Source organism: Marmota flaviventris, chromosome 1 (genome assembly GCF_047511675.1).
Source record: "Marmota flaviventris isolate mMarFla1 chromosome 1, mMarFla1.hap1, whole genome shotgun sequence".
NCBI classification, from domain to species: Eukaryota; Metazoa; Chordata; class Mammalia; order Rodentia; family Sciuridae; genus Marmota; species Marmota flaviventris.
In genome coordinates, this window is record NC_092498.1 from 25,742,806 (window position 1) to 25,764,167 (window position 21,362).

Below are 21,362 nucleotides of genomic sequence, written 5' to 3' on the forward strand. Positions count from 1 at the left end.
AATGTGCACTGAAAAAATGCCCTCAACATCTGACAACAAATGCTGAAGATCTGTCAGCCGTTACTACTGTCACCATAACCATTACAAATAACAATGTGTTTGAAAAACTGGCTACCTTTGTACAGTTAGGTATAGATACATCTGAGAGACAAATGATAGATAGAAATCAGTAATATTCCATGGAAGGTAAATACTTAATCTATCCCAAATTATTCCTTTTGAAGAAACAGTTAAATGAATGACAACCCCAAACATGTTGACACTCCTCTACCCTGATATGTAACTCTGTGAGTGTAATGCACATGTGGGAAGCAAGGGTTGGCATTCTGAGACATTCTGAGAGAGTAACAGCTGTGCTTTTTTCTCACAGTAGAGAGTATTAACTGAAGATATAAAGCTGGTTCCAGAGGCACACGCACGTGTGTCCTTTCTTAATGATATCCATTGCAAACATCATTGTCTCTAAGCTACAAAGGTGTCCTCCAACTGCACTACATCAAGGACAGGTGGTAAGTGAAGAAAATTTCATCAGTTCTTACAACTACACTAGTCATTAGTAGTCAGTTTATTGGTCTGACTTGAATATTTGGGGAGTAAAATATAAATTACATCTTAAATAATAGAAACCCACTTTTTTCTTTCATCTATATATTAGCATAATAATTATTATTCCATAGTCATGAATCTGTCTTGAAGGAGTCCTATAATAATAGTCTAATGGGGTTTTTAAACAATAGTAAAAAAAATGAATTTGATTCACTTCTCTTAGCCAGGAGTAGCTGACAAGCCTAGAAGTCAGAAGACCTGGTAGGAGAGATTAGAAAATTATCATTCAGCAAATGCTGCATTTTTTTTTCTGGCATTTTCTAGACCTTCTGCTTATCTTCATCATTAGACACACCCTCTAGTGAAAATGGGAAATTCTTCAAGCAGATACAGAGAAAGCAGGTACCGATAGTGCCCGATTTGCAATGAAAGGGATTTCTACAATTCATATCGATGTCATCTGCCTATTGCAGAAGAACTTTTGCATTTTTGAGATATTTTAATAAGACTTCTGGCTGCTTTATATTTGTTTTTATTTTACATAATTGGCCACACCCATGACATTACACTAAAATCCTTGGTCAGCCAAGGACATACGCGGAAACATCCTTGTGTCTGTGGCATTGCTGCTCACTGGTGTGACCTGTTTCCCTCTGAACTGGTATGTGCTTATCCAGAACTTCTCAACCCAGAAACACAGTTGGAAATGACCAATCAAGAGGAGTTTGCACTTGAGATGAAACCTTTTTCCTGCTCTAAAACAGGTCTGTGACATTTTGAAGCCAGTAATATCCTTTAGGAAACATAAAACATCAATTTCCTCCCCTGCTCAAAACCCCCCAGTGATTTTTCTCACACTTTAAATAAAATTCCAATTCCTCTCCTTGACTTTTCAAGGACCTGTCCCTCTAGACTGTGCCTTGCTGCTTTCACTGTGGTCACACTTCTCCAGCCACACTTGGAACTTGCAATTTGTCTGTTACAGTTCCCCCTCTGGCATGTGAGCTTGGTAGGGAGCCGGTTCCCTGCTTTGTTCACGAATGTATCTTTATACCTGTGAAACTGCCAGGCACCCAGCGAGTGCTTAGTAACCTGATGTAATGCATGGTCACTGCTGGTTAAACAGACTCTCAACTTCAGCATCTGCTTTCCAACTTGCAGCCCCCAGAGACCTCCCAGTATGACTGCCACCATCAGAAAGTAAAGGCACTCTACCCTTCCTGTCATGTTTACAGGAGTAACCACCTCTGCTCTCTAAAGTTCATGCAGCTCACAAATTGATCAATTAACTGACTTTTCACTATGTGACTGAGTGGCATTTATCTGTGAGAGGAGGAATAGCAAAGTTGACTTAGGTGATGACTGAGGGGCAGAGTGAGTTCTGAATGTCCTAAACCTAGTGTCAATGAGTCTCACAGATATTTGAGCCAAAAAAAAAAAAAAAAAAAATCTGAGATAAGAACAAGATATCTGCATAATAATTCTTAAACTAATTCCATTTTTTTTGCAATTATCACAGTTATTTTCTTGTATAAGACCTAGCCCATTATCATTATAGTTGCTATTCCTAAAAAGAAAGAAGAAAAAAATTTCTGAGGTAAAATGTAAAAAAGCAAGTGGGGGAAAAAAACACCAGGCAGAGAACATACATTTTTTATTTTTATTTATTTAGAGAACCTAGGAGTGTTCTGCTACTGAGCTACATCCCCAACCCTTTCTATACTTTAATTTTGAGACAGGGTGTTCCTGAGTTGCCCAGGCTGTCCTTGAGGACTGAGGATATTTGGGAAAATTCTGCCTAGACCTGAGACAGACAGAGAAAATGCCCAGCCCTACAGTTCTTGAGTGAGAACACATCCTGAGCAGCTCTTTTTTCCTCTCTCTCTCTCTCTCTCTCTCTCTCTCTTAACTTTGAGATAGGGTCTTGCTAAGTTGCTGAGGGCCTCTACATTTTGGAGCTGGCCTTGAATTTGTGATCCTCCTGTCTCAGCTTCCCCAGTTTCTGGGATTGCAAGCATGCACCATCCATCATGCTGGGCAGGACACATATTTTTCATGATATAAACACAATTTTGTAGTTATATGCTCCTAATAATTTAGAAACACTTTTATACCCATTATGCTAACTGGCTCAAATCTTCTTGAAAGTAGGTAGAGTATAAATAAATGGCAAGTAATGAAGGAAATATGAAAATGGATTATTTTAATTAAGTTCCACAGGAGACTTTGAGCTGGATAGAGCCAACTCAATCCTTCTGGAGGGAAATGAAAGGTACTTCTCTGCACACTACAGGTGTCCCCTTCTCTGCAGCTGTGGTCCATACAGGGCAAAAAGGCCACATAAAGGTGCCCTCCCCTCTGGCCTTCCTTCATGGAGTATCCCACCCCAACAACAATTTCTGATGCTTCCACAGCTTTTTCTCTTCTGAAAGACCCTAGAAAAGCCTACAGTGTGAATAGATGCTAAGAGTTCAAAGCTCTTAGGGTGCAGGAAGGATAAGAGTGCCATTTCCTGACATGGGTGCTGAGGCTGCATACTGCGACTAAACTTTCTCAGAGAGCACTTTGGATGTGATAGTTTGTTGGAAGCACAGATCTAGGTCTAAGTGGCTTAAGAATCATTAATTTGCCCACACTTAATTAGGGAAGGGTGGGTTAAGATATCTACATGAAGACATGGATCTTTTAGAAATGCCACAAGGTAGAGCTGAAAAGAGCCTAACAATTCTCTCTCATGGCTCCAGGTCTGCATTCCTGAAAGCTCTCTTAAAGAGAGGTGGAGTGTCAGTAAGTATAGCAAGCTTAGGACTGAAAGACCCAGGTTTAGGTTTTGGCTCTGCTACATGCTGGAGGGGTGAAGCCTTGGGCAAGCCACACAAGCTCCCTGAGCCTAAGTCTCCCAGGTTCTTTGTTGGTAAAATGGGATGATGATCCTAGAATAATAACATTATAATAACTCAGAGATATTCTGAATGTCAAATGAGATAATATATTAAAAAGTCTTGTGAGTAATGAGATACAACATAAAATAAAAGATGTTATCACCATGATATTCTACTGCTGAAATCATTTACTTCCTCCCTCTGGAATTAAAAGCCTGAATCTATTTGGTTTGAGGTCTTCACGTGTGAATAGGCAGAACTTAAAAAAGTGTTTTAGTCAGCTTTTTAACTGCTATGACTGAAAGGCCTGACAAGAACAATTAAAGGAGGAAAAGTTTATTCTGGTGCTCACAGTTTCAGAGGTTTCAGTCCTGAGGTGGCCAATTTCATCACTCTGGGTCCAAGGGGAGGCAGAACATCATGGAGAAAGGGTATGGAATAGAAGAGCAGCTAAGGACATGGCACCAGGAAGCAGAGAGAGAGAGAGAGCTTTGCTCACCATGGACAGAATATAAACCTCAAAGGCACACCCATCGACCTACCCACCTACAGTTCCCACCCAATTAGCCCCTATTAGGGGATTAATACATACATTAGGTTACAACTCTCATAACCCAATCACTCCACCTCTAAACTTTCTTACATTGTCTCATACATGAGCTTTTGAAGGACACCTCATATCTAAACCATATCAAAAAGTTTTATACTTCATTACAAAGCCTGATTACAACTAAGTCCATATATAAATGTTGCCTTCAAGGTCACCATATGTGCAGGCTTAGTTGTGGGCATCCTGTGTTTAACAAACCGCTATTCCTCCCTCTGCCCCCAATGGTAAGTTCTTCTGTATGTACCTTACTTCGTTCACTGGAAGACATTCCAGCTTCATCAAAGCTTCCTCTACCAAACATCCTCTTGCACTGGATAACTAACTTTCCCTTAGAAATAATACATTCACTTTGGAAATGCCCTGTTCCCATGATTGATTTTGGAAAATTGAACTATTTCATTATAAATTCCATTACTTTGAGTTGTTTCTGGTCTGCAAGCATTTTTTCCTCTCTGAACTTTACAGTGTCTTCTTTTTTTATCTCCTGAATAATAACTTGTCACTAAATCACTGCTGAATTCCCCTTTTTGTTGAAAGTATTTAAAAGGTGACTAAAGTACCATACATGGAGTCTACATGTTATGTTGATACAAAACCACCTTATTCGAGGTGTTTCTGGAGGTTCTGTGCACATATTTTACCAAACACAGAGATCAAATCCTCTCTACTTTTCTGAATTTTAAAAAATAGACCAGTTGTTAGTGGACTGTCCTTTAGAAGGTAGTCAATAAGAAATTGTAATCCACATATCAAGGAGAAAAATACTCTGAGATGTGTATGAACTGGGATTCAGGGAGACCAGGGATCTACTTCAACCTCTGACAATAATTTTAGGGGATTTGCTTCATCTTTCTAGACCTCAGATTCCTAACTTGACAAGAGCCAAACTAGAGGGTCCCTGGGGCTTCATCCTGCTCAAACATTCATTTTGTTTAAGTAGTCGCAGCCCAAGCAAACACCACTACTCCTGGCTCAAGCAACTTCAGGGTTCTTGCTGACAGGGGAAGTTCCCAAGCCCTCACAGAATTCTCCATCAGTCATGCTGATTCTACCAAACTGGAGAACAAGTGTGTATGTGTGTTCTGCTCTAATCTGGGGTTGCCACCATTCTGAAAAGTCAAACAATCCCTCAAATATGTATGTAAGGGTTTTTTTTTTTTTAAATTATAACAAAAAACTGCCAAGTATCACTTATTACTCACAAGTCATTTCACCTCTATCCATATATGTATGTGTATATTATTTATGTAATGTAAATATGCAGTAGTGCACATGTATATACATGCACACACATACATACACATAAATACATGCATATCCATAATGCAGTGTGGCTGGTGGTTGCTGAATTGCTACAGGAATAAACTAAGGTAAATGAACTTTGTGTTAAACTAAATGTAAGTAAAGAAGAGGAAAGGGAGAGAGAAGGGAAAATGCATGGAAATGGAAGGAGACCCTCAGAGTTATTCAAAAGTACATACAAGAGGAAGTGAGGGGAAGGGGAAAAATAATACAAGGGGGACAAACGAATGACAGTAGAGGGGGCAGAGAGAGAAGAGGGGAGGGGAGGGGAGGGGAGGGGGGATAGTAGAGGATAGGAAAGGCAGCAGAATACAACAGACACTAGTATGGCAATATGTAAATCAATGGATGTGTAACTGATGTGATTCTGCAATCTGTATATGGGGTAAAAATGGGAGCTCATAACCCACTTGAATCAAATTGTGAAATATGATATATCAAGAACTATGTAATGTTTTGAACAGCCAACAATAAAAAATTAAAAAATAATAATAATAAAATAAACTATAAAAAAAAAGAATAAACTGTTCTTTTACTACTTTAACAATTATTTTTCAAACAACTCTTCATTTTACTGTGTTTTCTAAGAGGAGACATGCTCACTGCTGAGCTACAGTGGGAGAGCGGGGCACGCATTCATTTCAGTCATGGTGCATTCACTTTCTCTCCTAGACTCCAGTCACAGCCTCCTGACTCTCCTGCTTCTCCATGGCCTCCAGTTCTCAGTGCAACAGCCAGGGTACCCCCCCTGCTGCTCCTTGTTCACCATCTTCCAGAGCTTTCTAACACTCAGAAGCACTCAGAAGGGCTCAGAGCAGCCTTCAAGGCTTCTGTGACCTGCTCCCAGCCCCTGCTCTCTGTGGCTTCATTTGCAACTGTCTCCTTCCCACTCCAGGGCATCTGTACTTGCTGTTCTCTATCTGCAAAGTCTTTTCCTTAAACATCTTCACGACTCTCTCCCTCAGGTCTTTCAGTCAAATATCACTTTTCCAGAGAGGCCTTCCTTGATTATCTTATTTAAAATTGTGAAAAGGCCCAGTGGCCCAGGGCTGGACAGAGCTTCCAATCACTCCTGCAAGGTAGGCGGGCCTGCGACCCACCGGCAGAAGAGGAGCAGCCGCCTGCTGAGAGGCTGAGCCGCCCCCTCCCCCTGTGCCGGCATAGTAGAGGGAACTGGGACCAAAGACAGAGCAGGCCCAGCGGCCTGCTGAGGGGCAGAGCCGCACCCCACCCCCCTCGCCTGCCAGGTAGGGGAAGGGTGACCACCGACAGAAAAGGCCCAGTGGCCCAGGGCGGGACAGAGCTTCCAATCACTCCTGCAAGGTAGGCGGGCCTGCGACCCACCGGCAGAAGAGGAGCAGTCGCCTGCTGAGAGGCTGAGCCGCCACCTCCCCCTGCGCCGGCATAGTAGAGAGAACTGGGACCAAACACAGAGCAGGCCCAGCGGCCTGCTGAGGGGCAGAGCCGCCCCCCACCCCCCTCGCCTGCCAGGTAGGGGAAGGGTGACCACCGACAGAAAAGGCCCAGTGGCCCGCAGCGGGACAGAGCTTCCAATCACTCCTGCAAGGTAGGCGGGCCTGCGACCCACCGGCAGAAGAGGAGCAGCCGCCTGCTGAGAGGCTGAGCCGCCCCCTCCCCCTGCGCCAGCATAGTAGAGGGAACTGGGACCAAAGACAGAGCAGGCCCAGCGGCCTGCTGAGGGGCAGAGCCGCCCCCCACACCCCTCGCCTGCCAGGTAGGGGAAGGGTGACCACCGACAGAAAAGGCCCAGTGGCCCAGGGAGGGACAGAGCGTCCAATCACTCCTGCAAGGTAGGCGGGCCTGCGACCCACCGGCAGAAGAGGAGCAGTCGCCTGCTGAGAGGCTGAGCCGCCCCCTCCCCCTGCGCCAGCATAGTAGAGGGAACTGGGACCAAAGACAGAGCAGGCCCAGCAGCCTGCTGAGGGGCAGAGCCGCCCCCCACCCCCCTCGCCTGCCAGGTAGGGGAAGGGTGACCACCGACAGAAAAGGCCCAGTGGCCCAGGGCGGGACAGAGCTTCCAATCACTCCTGCAAGGTAGGCGGGCCTGCGACCCACTGGCAGAAGAGGAGCAGCCGCCTGCTGAGAGGCTGAGCCGCCACCTCCCCCTGCGCTGGCATAGTAGACGGAACTGGGACCAATCACAGAGCAGGCCCAGTGGCCTGCTGAGGGGCAGAGCCGCCCCCCACCCCCCTCGCCTGCCAGGTAGGGGAAGGGTGACCACCGACAGAAAAGGCCCAGTGGCCCGCGGCGGGACAGAGCTTCCAATCACTCCTGCAAGGTAGGCGGGCCTGCGACCCACTGGCAGAAGAGGAGCAGCCGCCTGCTGAGAGGCTGAGCCGCCCCCTCCCCCTGCGCCGGCATAGTAGAGGGAACTGGGACCAAACACAGAGCGGGCCCAGCGGCCTGCTGAGGGGCAGAGCCGCCCCCCACACCCCTCGCCTGCCAGGTAGGGGAAGGGTGACCACCGACAGAAAAGGCCCAGTGGCCCGCGGCGGGACAGAGCTTCCAATCACTCCTGCAAGGTAGGCGGGCCTGCGACCCACCGGCAGAAGAGGAGCAGCCGCCTGCTGAGAGGCTGAGCTGCCCCCTCCCCCTGCGCTGGCATAGTAGAGGGAACTGGGACCAAACACAGAGCAGGCCCAGCAGCCTGCTGAGGGGCAGAGCCGCCCCCCACCCCCCTCGCCTGCCAGGTAGGGGAAGGGTGACCACCGACAGAAAAGGCCCAGTGGCCCGCGGCGGGACAGAGCTTCCAATCACTCCTGCAAGGTAGGCGGGCCTGCGACCCACCGGCAGAAGAGGAGCAGCGGCCTGCTGAGAGGCAGAGCCGCCCCCTCCCCCCCGCGCCTGCAAGGTAGTCGGAACTGAGACCACCATCAGAACAGGTCAGACCTGCAACTGAGAGACAGAACAGGCCCAGTGGCCTGAGGAAGGGTAGAGCCGCCCCCCCCCCCACGCCTGCAAAGTAGGCGGACCTGCGACCCACTGGCAGTACAGCCCCAGAGGCCTGCAGAGGGGCAGTGCCGCTGCCTGCGCCTGCAAAGTAGGCAGAACGGCGACCACCGACAGAACAAGCCTAGCGGCCCGCAGAGGGACAGAGCCGCCGCCCGCGCCTGCAAGGACGGCGGACCTGCTACCGACTGGCAGAGCAGGCCCAGCGGCCTGCCGGCGTGGTAGGCACATTGCCCCAATTGGCGGAGGGGCAGAGCCGCCGCCCGTGCCTGCGAGGGAGACTTTGCAACTATACAAGACCAATATAAATATATAGGGGGAAAATTCAATAGCACAACAGTTTCACCAAGAAGAAAGGAACGCGAACAGTATGAAGAGACAAGGAAAGAAAGGACCACAAGCATTGCAGGTCAACTCAACTTTAGAAGAGGTAATAGCTGCAGCTGATGGAATGTCAGATAAAGAATTCAGGATATACATGCTTCAGATGATCTGGAGTCTCAAGGAAGACATCAGACAGCAAAATCAGACAATGAAAGATCACTTCAACAATGAATTACATAAACAAATCCAAGAAGCAAAAGATCAACTATACAGGGAAATAGAGGTTATAAAAAACAAACAAACAGAAATCCCTAGAAATGAAGGAAGCAATAAGCCAACTTAAAAACTCAATTGAGAATACTACCAGCAGAGTAGAACACTTAGAAGACAGAACATCAGACAATGAAGATAAAGTATTTCAACTTGAAAAGAACATAGACAGCTCAGCAAGACTGTTAAGAAACCATGAGCAGAACATCCAAGAAATATGGGATAACATCAAGAGACCAAATTTAAGAGTCATTGGGATACAGGAAGGAACAGAGTTTCAAACCAAAGGAATGAGCAATCTATTCAATGAAATAATTCGAGAAAACTTCCCAGACTTGAAGAATGAGACAGAACCCCAAATCCTAGAAGCCTACAGGACGCCGAATGTGCAAAATCATAAGAGACCCACACCTAGACACATTATAATGAAGATGCCCAACATACAGAACAAGGAGAGAATTTTAAAAGCTACAAGAGAAAGGAAGCAGATCACATTTAGGGGTAAGCCAATCAGGATAACAGCTGATCTTTCAACACAGACTCTGAAAGCTAGAAGATCCTGGAATAACATATTTCAAACACTGAAAGAAAATGGGTTCCAACCAAGAATTGTGTTTCCAGCGAAATTAAGCTTCAGGATGGAAGATGAAATTAAAACCTTCCACGATAAACAAAAGTTAAAAGAATTTGCAGCTAGAAAACCATCTCTTCAAAACATCCTTGGCAAAACATTACAGGAAGAGGAAATGGAAAATAACAATGAAAACCAACAGTGGGAGGTAGGACACTAAAGGGGGGAAAATAATCAAAGTGGAAAACAAACCATGTTTAGTAACATAAATAAACAAATATGGCTGGAAGAACAACCCATATCTCAATAATAACCCTAAATGTTAATGGCTTAAACTCACCAATCAAGAGACACAGGCTAGTAGAATGGATCACAAAACAAGACCCAACAATATGCTGCCTACAGGAGACGCATTTGATAGGAAAAGACATACATAGGCTGAAGGTGAAAGGTTGGGAAAAATCATATCACTCATATGGACTTCGGAAACAAGCAGGAGTATCCATACTCATATCAAATAAAATAGATTTTAAGCCAAAGTTAATCAAAAGGGATAAAGAGGGACACTACATACTGCTCAAGGGAACCATACACCAACAAGACATAACAATCATAAATATATATGCCCCAAACAATGGTGCAGCTATGTTCATCAAACAAACTCTTCTCAAGTTCAAGAGTCTAATAGACCACCATACAATAATCATGGGAGACTTCAACACACCTCTCTCACCACTGGACAGATCTTCCAAACAAAAGTTGAATAAGGAAACCATAGAACTCAATAACACAATTAATAACCTAGACTTAATTGACATATATAGAATATACCACCCAACATCAAACAGTTACACTTTTTTCTCAGCAGCACATGGATCCTTCTCAAAAATAGATCATATATTATGTCACAGGGAAACTCTTAGACAATACAAAGGAGTAGAGATAATACCATGCATCCTATCTGATCATAATGGAATGGAACTGAAAATCAACGATAAAAGAAGGAAGGAAAAAGAATATATCACTTGGAGAATGAACAATAGGTTACTGAATGATCAATGGGTTATAGAAGACATCAAGGAGGAAATTAAAAAATTCTTAGAGATTAATGAAAACACAGACACAACATATCGGAATCTATGGGACACATTGAAAGCAGTTCTAAGAGGAAAATTCATTGCTTGGAGTTCATTCCTTAAAAAAAGAAAAAACCAACAAATAAATGATCTCATACTTCATCTCAAAATCCTAGAAAAAGAAGAGCAAAACAACAGCAAAAGAAGTAGAAGGCAAGAAATAATTAAAATCAGAGCTGAAATCAATGAAATCGAAACAAAAGAAACAATTGAAAAAATTGACAAAACTAAAAGTTGGTTCTTTGAAAAAATAAACAAAATCGACAGACCCTTAGCCATGCTAGCGAAGAGAAGAAGAGAGAGAACTCAAATCACTAACATACGGGATGAAAGAGGCAATATCACAACAGACACTTCAGAAATACAGAAGATAATCAAAAATTATTTTGAATCCTTATACTCCAATAAATTAGAAGATAGTGAAGGCATAGATAAATTTCTTAAGTCATATGATCTGCCCAGATTGAGTCAGGAGGATATAGACAACCTAAACAGACCAATATCAATTGAGGAAATAGAAGAAACCATCAAAGGACTACCAACTAAGAAAAGCCCAGGACCGGATGGGTATACAGCAGAGTTTTACAAAACCTTTAAAGAGGAACTAATACCAATACTTTTCAAGCTACTTCGGGAAATAGAAAAAGAGGGAGAACTTCCAAATTCATTCTACGAGGCCAACATCACCCTGATACCTAAACCAGACAAAGACACCTCAAAGAAAGAAAACTACAGACCAATATCTCTAATGAACCTAGATGCAAAAATCCTCAATAAAATTCTGGCCACTCGGATACAAAGGCACATCAAAAAAATTGTGCACCATGATCAAGTAGGATTCATCCCTGGGATGCAAGGCTGGTTCAATATAAGGAAATCAATAAATGTTATTCACCACATCAATAGACTTAAAAATAAGAACCATATGATCATCTCGATAGATGCGGAAAAAGCATTCGACAAAGTACAGCATCCCTTTATGTTCAAAACTCTAGAAAAACTAGGGATAACAGGAACATACCTCAATATTGTAAAAGCAATCTATGCTAAGCCTCAGGCTAGCATCATTCTGAATGGAGAAAAATTGAAGGCATTCCCTCTAAAATCTGGAACAAGACAGGGATGCCCTCTCTCACCACTTCTGTTCAACATAGTTCTCGAAACACTGGCCAGAGCAATTAGACAGACGAAAGAAATTAAAGGCATCAAAATAGGAAAAGAAGAACTTAAATTATCACTATTTGCAGATGACATGATTCTATACCTAGCAGACCCAAAAGGGTCCTACAAAGAAACTATTAGAGCTAATAAATGAATTCAGCAAAGTGGCAGGATATAAAATCAACACGCATAAATCAAAGGCATTCCTGTATATCAGCGACAAATCCTCTGAAATGGAAATGAGGACAACCACTCCATTCACAATATCTTCAAAAAAAATAAAATACTTGGGAATCAACCTAACAAAAGAGGTGAAAGACTTATACAATGAAAACTACAGAACCCTAAAGAGAGAAATAGAAGAAGATCTTAGAAGATGGAAAAATATACCCTGTTCATGGATAGGCAGAACTAACATCATCAAAATGGCGATATTACCAAAAGTTCTCTATAGGTTTAATGCAATGCCAATCAAAATCCCAACGGCATTTCTTGTAGAAATAGAGAAAGCAATCATGAAATTCATATGGAAAAATAAAAGACCCAGAATAGCAAAAACAATGCTAAGCAGGAAGTGTGAATCAGGCGGTATAGCGATACCAGACTTCAAACTATATTACAGAGCAATAGTAACAAAAACAGCATGGTACTGGTACCAAAACAGGCGGGTGGACCAATGGTACAGAATAGAGGACACAGAAACCAATCCACAAAACTACAACTATCTTATATTTGATAAAGGGTCTAAAAGCATGCAATGGAGGAAGGATAGCATCTTCAACAAATGGTGCTGGGAAAACTGGAAATCCATATGCAACAAAATGAAACTGAATCCCTTTCTCTCGCCATGCACAAAAGTTAATTCAAAATGGATCAAGGAGCTTGATATCAAATCAGAGACGCGCCGTCTGATAGAAGAAAAAGTTAGCTACGATCTACATACTGTGGGGTCGGGCTCCAAATTCCTCAATAGGACACCCATAGCACAAAAGTTAATAACTAGAATCAACAAATGGGACTTACTCAAACTCAAAAGTTTTTTCTCAGCAAAAGATACAATAAGAGAGGTAAATAGAGAGCCTACATCCTGGGAACAAATCTTTACTCCTCACACTTCAGATAGAGCCCTAATATCCAGAGTATACAAAGAGCTCAAAAAATTAGACAATAAGAGAACAAACAACCCAATCAACAAATGGGCCAAGGACCTGAACAGACACTTCTCAGAGGAGGACATACAGTCAATCAACAAGTACATGAAAAAATGCTCACCATCTCTAGCAGTCAGAGAAATGCAAATCAAAACCACCCTAAGATACCATCTCACTCCAGTTAGATTGGCAGCCATTATGAAGTCAAACAACAACAAGTGCTGGCGAGGATGTGGGGAAAAGGGTACACTTGTACATTGCTGGTGGGACTGCAAATTGGTGCAGCCAATTTGGAAAGCAGTATGGAGATTTCTTGGAAAGCTGGGAATGGAGCCACCATTTGACCCAGCTATTCCCCTTCTCGGTCTATTCCCTAAAGACCTAAAAAGAGCATGCTACAGGGACACTGCTACATCGATGTTCATAGCAGCACAATTCACAATAGCTAGACTGTGGAACCAACCTAGATGCCCTTCAATGGATGAATGGATAAAAAAAATGTGGCATTTATACACAATGGAGTATTACTCTGCATTAAAAAATGACAAAATCATAGAATTTACAGGGAAATGGATGGCATTAGAGCAGATTATGCTAAGTGAAGCTAGCCAATCCCTAAAAAACAAATGTCAAATGTCTTCTTTGATATAAGGAGAGTAGCTAAGAACAGAGTAGGGTTGAAGAGCATGAGAAGAAGATTAACATTAAACAGGGATGAGAGGTGGGAGGGAAAGGGAGAGAGAAGGGAAAATGCATGGAAATGGAAGGAGACCCTCAGAGGTATACAAAAGTACATACAAGAGGAAGTGAGGGGAAGGGGAAAAATAATACAAGGGGGACAAACGAATGTCAGTAAAGGGGGCAGAGAGAAAAGAGGGGAGGGGAGGGGAGGGGAGGGGAGGGGAGGGGGGATAGTAGAGGATAGGAAAGACAGCAGAATACAACAGACACTAGTATGGCAATATGTAAATCAATGGATGTGTAACTGATGTGATTCTGCAATCTGTATATGGGGTAAAAATGGGAGCTCATAACCCACTTGAATCAAATTGTGAAATATGATATATCAAGAACTATGTAATGTTTTGAACAGCCAACAATAAAAAATAAAAAAAAAAAAATAAAATAAAATTGTAAGTCAGCCCTTCCCTGGGACTTCCCTGTATGTTTCTTGCTCTGATTTTCCATAGTACTCTCCGTCACTGAATAGAGTATAAATTTCACTACCATGTTTCTCTCCTGATAGGGATCTTTTGTGTTTTGTTCAATGCAATATTCCCAGCACCCAAACATACAAGTGATATTCAATAAGTATGGTTGAATCAATAAATGATTTTATGGAAATGAATCATAAAGATTAGTTTTAAAAAAATAACATTTGAACTCCTTTGCAAATACTATGGGCTCTTTTTCTTGAGACAAAATTTATTTGGTTAAATAAGTTAAGGAAGATATGAGAGTGAGGATGGCAAGCTTAAAAATTAGAAAAGAACATTTTGTTTAATCTCTGAAAAGCAAAAACTTTTCATAGATAAAGGAAGAAATTCTCTAGGAACTCCTGGAAATTGATAAGAAAATGACACAAAACTTGCAGTTGTTAATTGGGCAAAAGATAAAAAAAAAATTTCCAGGAAAGGAAATGCAAGTGATCCTCAGGCATGTGACAAGAGGCCAAGCCCATCACTACAGCTAAAATGAGGTTGAGACACTTTTGGTCATTTAATTGCATTTGACTGCACACTGTAGAGGACAGAGAAGATGCTGTGGAGAAGCAGCATTCTCGTCTATTTTTCTGGTAACAGAGGCAAGGGGTATCGCTCCTTTGGACAATAGTTTGGCAGAAGTGTTTAAAGTTGTAAGTTTATGCCTGTTGGCTTTTTAACCCTATTCCTCATAACTCACCTTCCAGATACACCTGCATACACGCAATGTATATGTATATGTGAACGTCCACAGTTTTTAACTGCATTAAAATTTCTAATAGTAGAACAATGGCAATACCCAAATGACCATAATTAGAAAACAGGTTAAATCTGCACAACAGAGAAGGAAACCACACCAGCCTCCTCTATGCAGTGACATGAGAAGACCTACAAGAGGCACTAACATGGGAAAATATGTATGTGTATGTGTATGTATATATATATATATATATATATATATATATATATATATATATGATATACATATATATTATATATACACATACATATATAATACACATACATATATATACCTATATATTCATAATTTCCTATATTTACATAAAGGAAAGAAAAATAGGAAATGAATATTCTGGGGGCTGGGGATGGTCTGGCAGATGGAGAGCAGAGAAGGAAAAGGCTTTGCTTTATGTTCCTTTTCACATTGTTCGACTTCTCAAACTGCTTAAATTTATTATCTATTATAAAATAAAGTATATCTTCATGGCTTGGATTTTGTATTCCTCTCAGACTTTCTAAGGCTCTCTTGGGGTAGAATGAGGAGGTGGGGCGGGGAGGCACAGGCAAGTCTTAGCACGGATACTCTTCTTCAGGAAAGTGTATTTTCTCCTCCCTGGAGTATGGAGTCTGTGAGGTCAAGACCAGGTCTCTCCTGATGGTCTGTCTAGCGCTTCATGGAGATCATTATAGATCTGCTGCTTTTGCCTGTTTGTAAGCTGGTTTCCACCTGACTCCTGTCAAATCAACTCAGGAAGCACTTAGCACTCTGTGTCAAGCTGTGCTTGGAATGTGGCATGAGCTCAGCGGCACCCATGCCTTATGCCATTCAAGTGTGTGCCCTTGGACTACTGCCTGGTGTGTGTTTTGTGTCTGGTGAGGGCTTACATATAACTCTAAACATGTGTATTCCAATTTATATATATTGACCAAAGGAGTCACATACATAATGTCTGTTTAAACATTCAGTATAATTCAGAGCAACAATTATTTTTTGATGCCAAATATGTACTATGAATAGTCCCTGGTCTCATGAGGTTCACAATCTGTTAGCTTAATTTACACTACATCACACAGAACTTTCCAGACTATATTTAATAAATGCTCGTGTATGCTATTGACGGAGATTAACTTCTATTCACACCACAATAGACAAATTACTTCAGCTTTTTCGTCTAAACACTTGGCAGGCCAAATGACTATCATGTTGTTGTTGTTTTTTTTTTTTTCCTTTCTGCATTTAACTTTATTCATTTAAAATGTTTTTAAGTTTTATTTTTACTGTTTTTTTGCAGTGCTGGGAATTTCATTCAGGACTGGACAAGTGCTCTACCACTGAGCTATAGACCAGCCCCTCAAATTCTTCTATCTTATTTCCCTAGGACAAAATTTTAAATCCTAATGAGAATCAAACCTTCTCTAAGAGCCTGCAATTGGAACATTTATGAAAAGCTATGTTCTTCACTTAGAACCCACTAGGAACAAGCAGATCTGTTTGAGGATCCTTCTTTCTTGGTTACAAAAAATAAGAAATAAAAAAAATCCATATTAAATTGTTAAGTTGTTAGAGTCTTTCAGAACATAGAAGTCATTTAAGAGTTTCAGAATAAGTACAAAGAGTCTTTGGGGCTGCTGAAGAAGATAAAAGAATTCTCAGCACACTGTACACTTTCAGAAGAAAAAATATTAAGAATAAAAATAGTTTCCCATCTCAGTCGTTCTTTAGAATTGATAATTTATTCCTGATAGTCCCCAAAAGAGGGGAAGAGCAGCAGAAGAATATACTTGGCTTCCCTAACAAATTATTCATAAGTCTTTTCTGTAATAGGATAATGGACTATTAGATCTTCCATAAAATCTCTTTCAGTAATTTTATGGGAGGTCTGCATTTCATAAACCATGTTTTGTATTTGAGAAAAGAAAAAACAACAACAACAAGAAGAAAATCACTTTATAATAATTAATTTTACCGATTTTATTAAATTTCAAGTTCCAAATCTTTCATCCCTCAAGAATTAAGCAGACTGAGATTTTCCTGTAATTATTAAAACTGAAAGTTTCATGACTGCCACCTACTGGTGATGGAAAAAGTGACAACTTATTTTTAAAGTTCTGCTCTTTCAGATTTCTAAATTTAGGGATTTACATATTTTGCATTCAAATGTACCAAATTCTATAGAGCGGGGCACCCAGAACATTTTATATATTTAAATAAAATTAATTGACCATATATTACTAGTTTTGTAAAAATAAATCAAATTGTGATGTTTCCTTTTTACAATTCAATACTTTTCCTAGCATTATTAAAAGAAGTGACGCAACTGAGTTGTAGAGCTCCAATTTGAATTTTGTTTTTATAGACATGGATGCTGGTTGAATCGATAATGAAATGACCACAAGACCATGCGGTCAACCCAGAGTTCACATGGTGAAAGTCTCTCGTTTTTGTCCCTATTTGTACAAATACTTGTGAAATCAAAAGGAAACTTCATTAGTGCTTAAAATTCATGCAGGAAAAAGTAACCAGACATTTTCAAGGCAATACATTACTTGAGAGTGAACATTTATACATTCACCCTTTGCAATAGGAAGTATTTAGTATTTGTGATTAATGAAACATACCTGGCTTAAAATGTGGTAAAGAATGGACTCCAGGCCATGTGTCCTCATTTGGTGTTCCAAGAACCTAGTGGAGAGCAGGAAATTGTGAAAACAGACTTATTATTTCCAAAGCACTCAAAATTCTCAAGTGTAGAAAAACAGTACACTGCATATTATGAAACTGGATTTTTTTTTCCATTATCATGTGCCAGGGATTTTATTTCTGTAAAAACAAATCCAGCTAAAGAGCCACCCAAGATGACTCTCTGTGTTCTGACAAATGCAGCTGAACGTGACAAGACAAGTAAATCTGTTATATTTTATCAACCCAAACATAATAAGTACGCCAAGGAATCAAATGATAAGATGTCATCAACATGGACCTGAATAAAGTACATCTGTATCCCTCGTGATTCTTTCATGAGCTTTTTGCCTTCACTCCAGTATCATGTCTCATCATTTATCAGTTTTGAGAACTTTGTCATTTCTTCCATTCATTTTTGTCTGCATATCATAACGTTTCAAAGATGCAAGAGTGACAGCTTAGCATGCTCAAATTCTCTCATTACAGTTAAAAAGTTAAACTATATGATTTAAGGTTTCCTCTTGCCAACATATTATTCTTCATACACTTTCTCCTTTTACTATTATGACTTCCACTTTCTTTCCCCATCTACATTCCTATCACCACAATGTTAGACCTGGCAAAAGGAATCCAAGAGCAATTCCAGGTCACCATAACTAGGCACACTCAATCTGAATCTTCAGTGCCACTTTTCCTTGCGCTCATTCTCCATGATCATGGTGAACCGTTGATTGAGAACAGTGAATTTTAAGGGTTAGGAGCACAGATGCTGAAGACAAACACCTGGAGTTCAAATCCTTGCTCCCCTATTGTCTAACCATGTAAACTGAGGCAAGAAAGAATCTCACTGAGCTTCAATTTCCTCATATGCAAACTGGGCAGGGGACAGGGGTGATAACAGCACCTGACTCATCTGTGTGGCAAATACCATCAGGTACACAGTGGGCACTTTGTAAGTATTAGATATTATTCAAAGTATCCGTAGAAAACGGTCAGGTCAGGGAAGCAGCGGCTTTGTGGGAGAATGCAGAATGTCCACTTCCCACTTTCCCCACAGTGACTCTCCACTTAAGAGAGTCAATGCTGGATTCTGTCATTCAAGCTCTGATGGGAAAACATTGGAAAGGGCAAGAGATAAATAAAGCTGGAGAATGGCAAGGGAGGAGGAGGAAGGGGAAATATTATGGGAGGAAATGAGGTATATTCTCTTTACCTCTGAGGATTAGCAGTCATTACTAGGCAATCAGTGAACTTTGGCACACACAGTGAGCAGAAGTCAAGGGCATTTACGTGTATTTGCATTCTTCACTGACACACTGAATTGCACACACGATAATACAATTCTTCTTTGAAATAAAAAATTGGTTAATTTTATAAACACTAATTAATGCTAACATTAATAGGGAGATCTACACAAAGTCTCATAATTGATGGACAGGGTGGGGAGGGGCAAGGCAGGGGGAAGGAAGAGTTTGTAAGACAGGAAAAGAGACAAAGGCACTGTCTGCCCGACATAAACAATTGTGATAAGTGTTTCTGTAAAAGGCATTTTCCCTTTCTTTTCAATAACCCCAACCACCCTTTCAAGAGAAGGAGACAATCAAGCTTGCAGACAGGGCTTGCAGCTTATTTGGGGGGTTTCTCTTTGCTCTCACACTAAGTATTGTATAAAGGACAAAGGGGTTTATCACACTAAACTTTACTAAAGGGAGGAAATTTTCAACTAAAATTGTAACTCAAATGCAGCCAATCCATCACATGAAATAGACCTTCTGAAATTTGATAAACAATGAAAAGTCCAGCCAGCACATGAATGCTGCTCTCTTGTTCCTAATGAACTATGATTGTTACCTGGCTGGCCCTGTTTCTCCAGTACTTGTGTTAGCAAAACTATTCGCTAGATGTCATCCTCATCCACATCCAGTTGTTCTGTCAAAGTAGCTATCAGATAGTATGGTTGTCCATAAAAATTACCAGGAGACAGAAATACACAGACCTTTTATTTTTTTTCAGTTACAGATTGGGCTATTGAGATTCCAGACCCAATTGCTTCTCCTGCCAATAATTCTGGAGCATTTACACAGGAAAAGCAAAGTGGGCAGAAGGTTAGCAAAGGAAAAGAAGAAGAATTAAAAATTAATTTTGCTTTCTGTAAAAGCCTTTTTGGAAAGGGCAGTTTGGATTAAATGAATGGTTGGCAATGATGGTTTACCAAAACACTAGGGAAAGTGGGTATGTATTGTTGTCTCAGGTAAAAGATTTTAATTTGTATTAACTGTTAATAAATTCCACTATTGGGAAGGAAAAAGCGTATTATCTAAAAGTAAAAAAATAATCTTTTGTGAATAAAACAGTAATAAAGAAAATTGCATCTGTGCCATCAATATTTAAAATGTGGTTATGACATCTGTAAACAAGTGTGCTTATAACATATGATGTCCCTAGAAGTCTTCAAAGGATGTGCTATGATGTGCTGAGAAGTCTTCTACATATCTATTCAAGCAGTTTCACCTTAAGTCTGGGCATAATGATTGTGCACCTTCCTGTCCCTCACAGAAGATATGAGGATGGGACTTGGGGCCCTTTTTGAGGTGATCCTGACCCAGTGTAGCAGATGACCAGGAGCAGTGATGTGATGAGCTGCCTCTGATAGAACAAGAGCTCTCTTGGAGGTGTGTGACAGTGAAGCGAGAGCCCAGAGGTGGCTGTGTTGTTTGAGTGTCTTTGGGAACAGGGAGAAAGCCTGTGTGGCAGAGGACAGTTTAGTAAGAGAGTGAGCACTGAGTAACCAAGTACAGAAGGGGCAGCAGTGAGAGCAGATTATTCTAGTTAGAACTGACATAATTTCAGTTCCCCCAATTATCAGGCTGCCCATGCCCCAGGCCTTCTCCCAGTGATGATTCCTCTTCCCAAATGCCCTGCCTCTGACTTGGCCAGCTGCACTCATACTTGAGAGAACTTCTGTATTCTCTGGTCCGTGTCATGACTCACTTTTTTTGTGATCCCAGAGTGCTTTGTGCAGACTTCCATTTATAGGACCTAATCTTTGTAATTGTTAGACTACTCGTCTCTATTACCGACCTCAGGGAAGAGACCATGATGTTCATATTTGGATACTGAGTACCCCACCATGTGCCTCACACTAGAATACACACTTAGTAAATGTTGGGTGGCTGAGTAAATGAATGAATGAATGGACTGCAGGCTGGGTTATCATTTTAGGTCAAATACTGAGCTCAAAGAGGCTGCATTTGATCTCTGTTTCAGCTTTTATCAAACAGCAAGTCATTGAAGACTGTCAACTTCATCTAGAGAGTTGATAGGAGCATCTCAAAGCAGAATCCAAGTCCCATGAGCACAGGATACCTTTTAGCCAAAGAAAGAGGTAAACCAATAAAGGAATAAGGGGATACATAAGCCTTTTTTCAAAAGATGAGACACAGATAAGATACCAGAGGGTGACAGATAAAATAAAGATACATATTTTTAAAACTTCTGTTCAAGTTATATCTATGTGTGTGCATGTGCAGAGTGAGTCATAGTGTAAAATATATCTAGCAATTAAAAACCAATTCTAATTCAAACAAGAAATTATTAGCTGAAATTAAGAATGCAGGCAATAGAGCAGATTCAGGGGTAGAGGCCTGTTTAATGTGAGAAATGCCTGCAGGTCTAAAGAGAGGGTGTAAAGGGCATCTGGAAATATAAATATGGACCTTAGGGAGCAATTTCAGAAAGAGAGAAATATTTGGAACTCTTAAGTGTATATGTTTACAAAAAGCCAATGTTGAATACCACCTACAAAATAAAATG

The 21,362-nt window shown here is 41.2% G+C and overlaps 1 protein-coding gene across 4 annotated transcripts in view; it reads right to left on the reverse strand.

Annotated features, from left to right (window-relative positions):
• The window catches only part of Cdk14 (cyclin dependent kinase 14), a 767,749-nt gene that overhangs the window by 154,586 nt on the left and 591,801 nt on the right, over nucleotides 1–21,362 (reverse strand). For all 4 annotated transcript variants that reach the window (XM_071612068.1, XM_071612070.1, XM_071612062.1 and 1 more), the window contains exon 11: nucleotides 17,486–17,549. In XM_071612068.1, coding sequence (XP_071468169.1) covers nucleotides 17,486–17,549 — 64 coding nt within the window. The remainder of the gene's footprint in view (nucleotides 1–17,485; nucleotides 17,550–21,362) is intronic.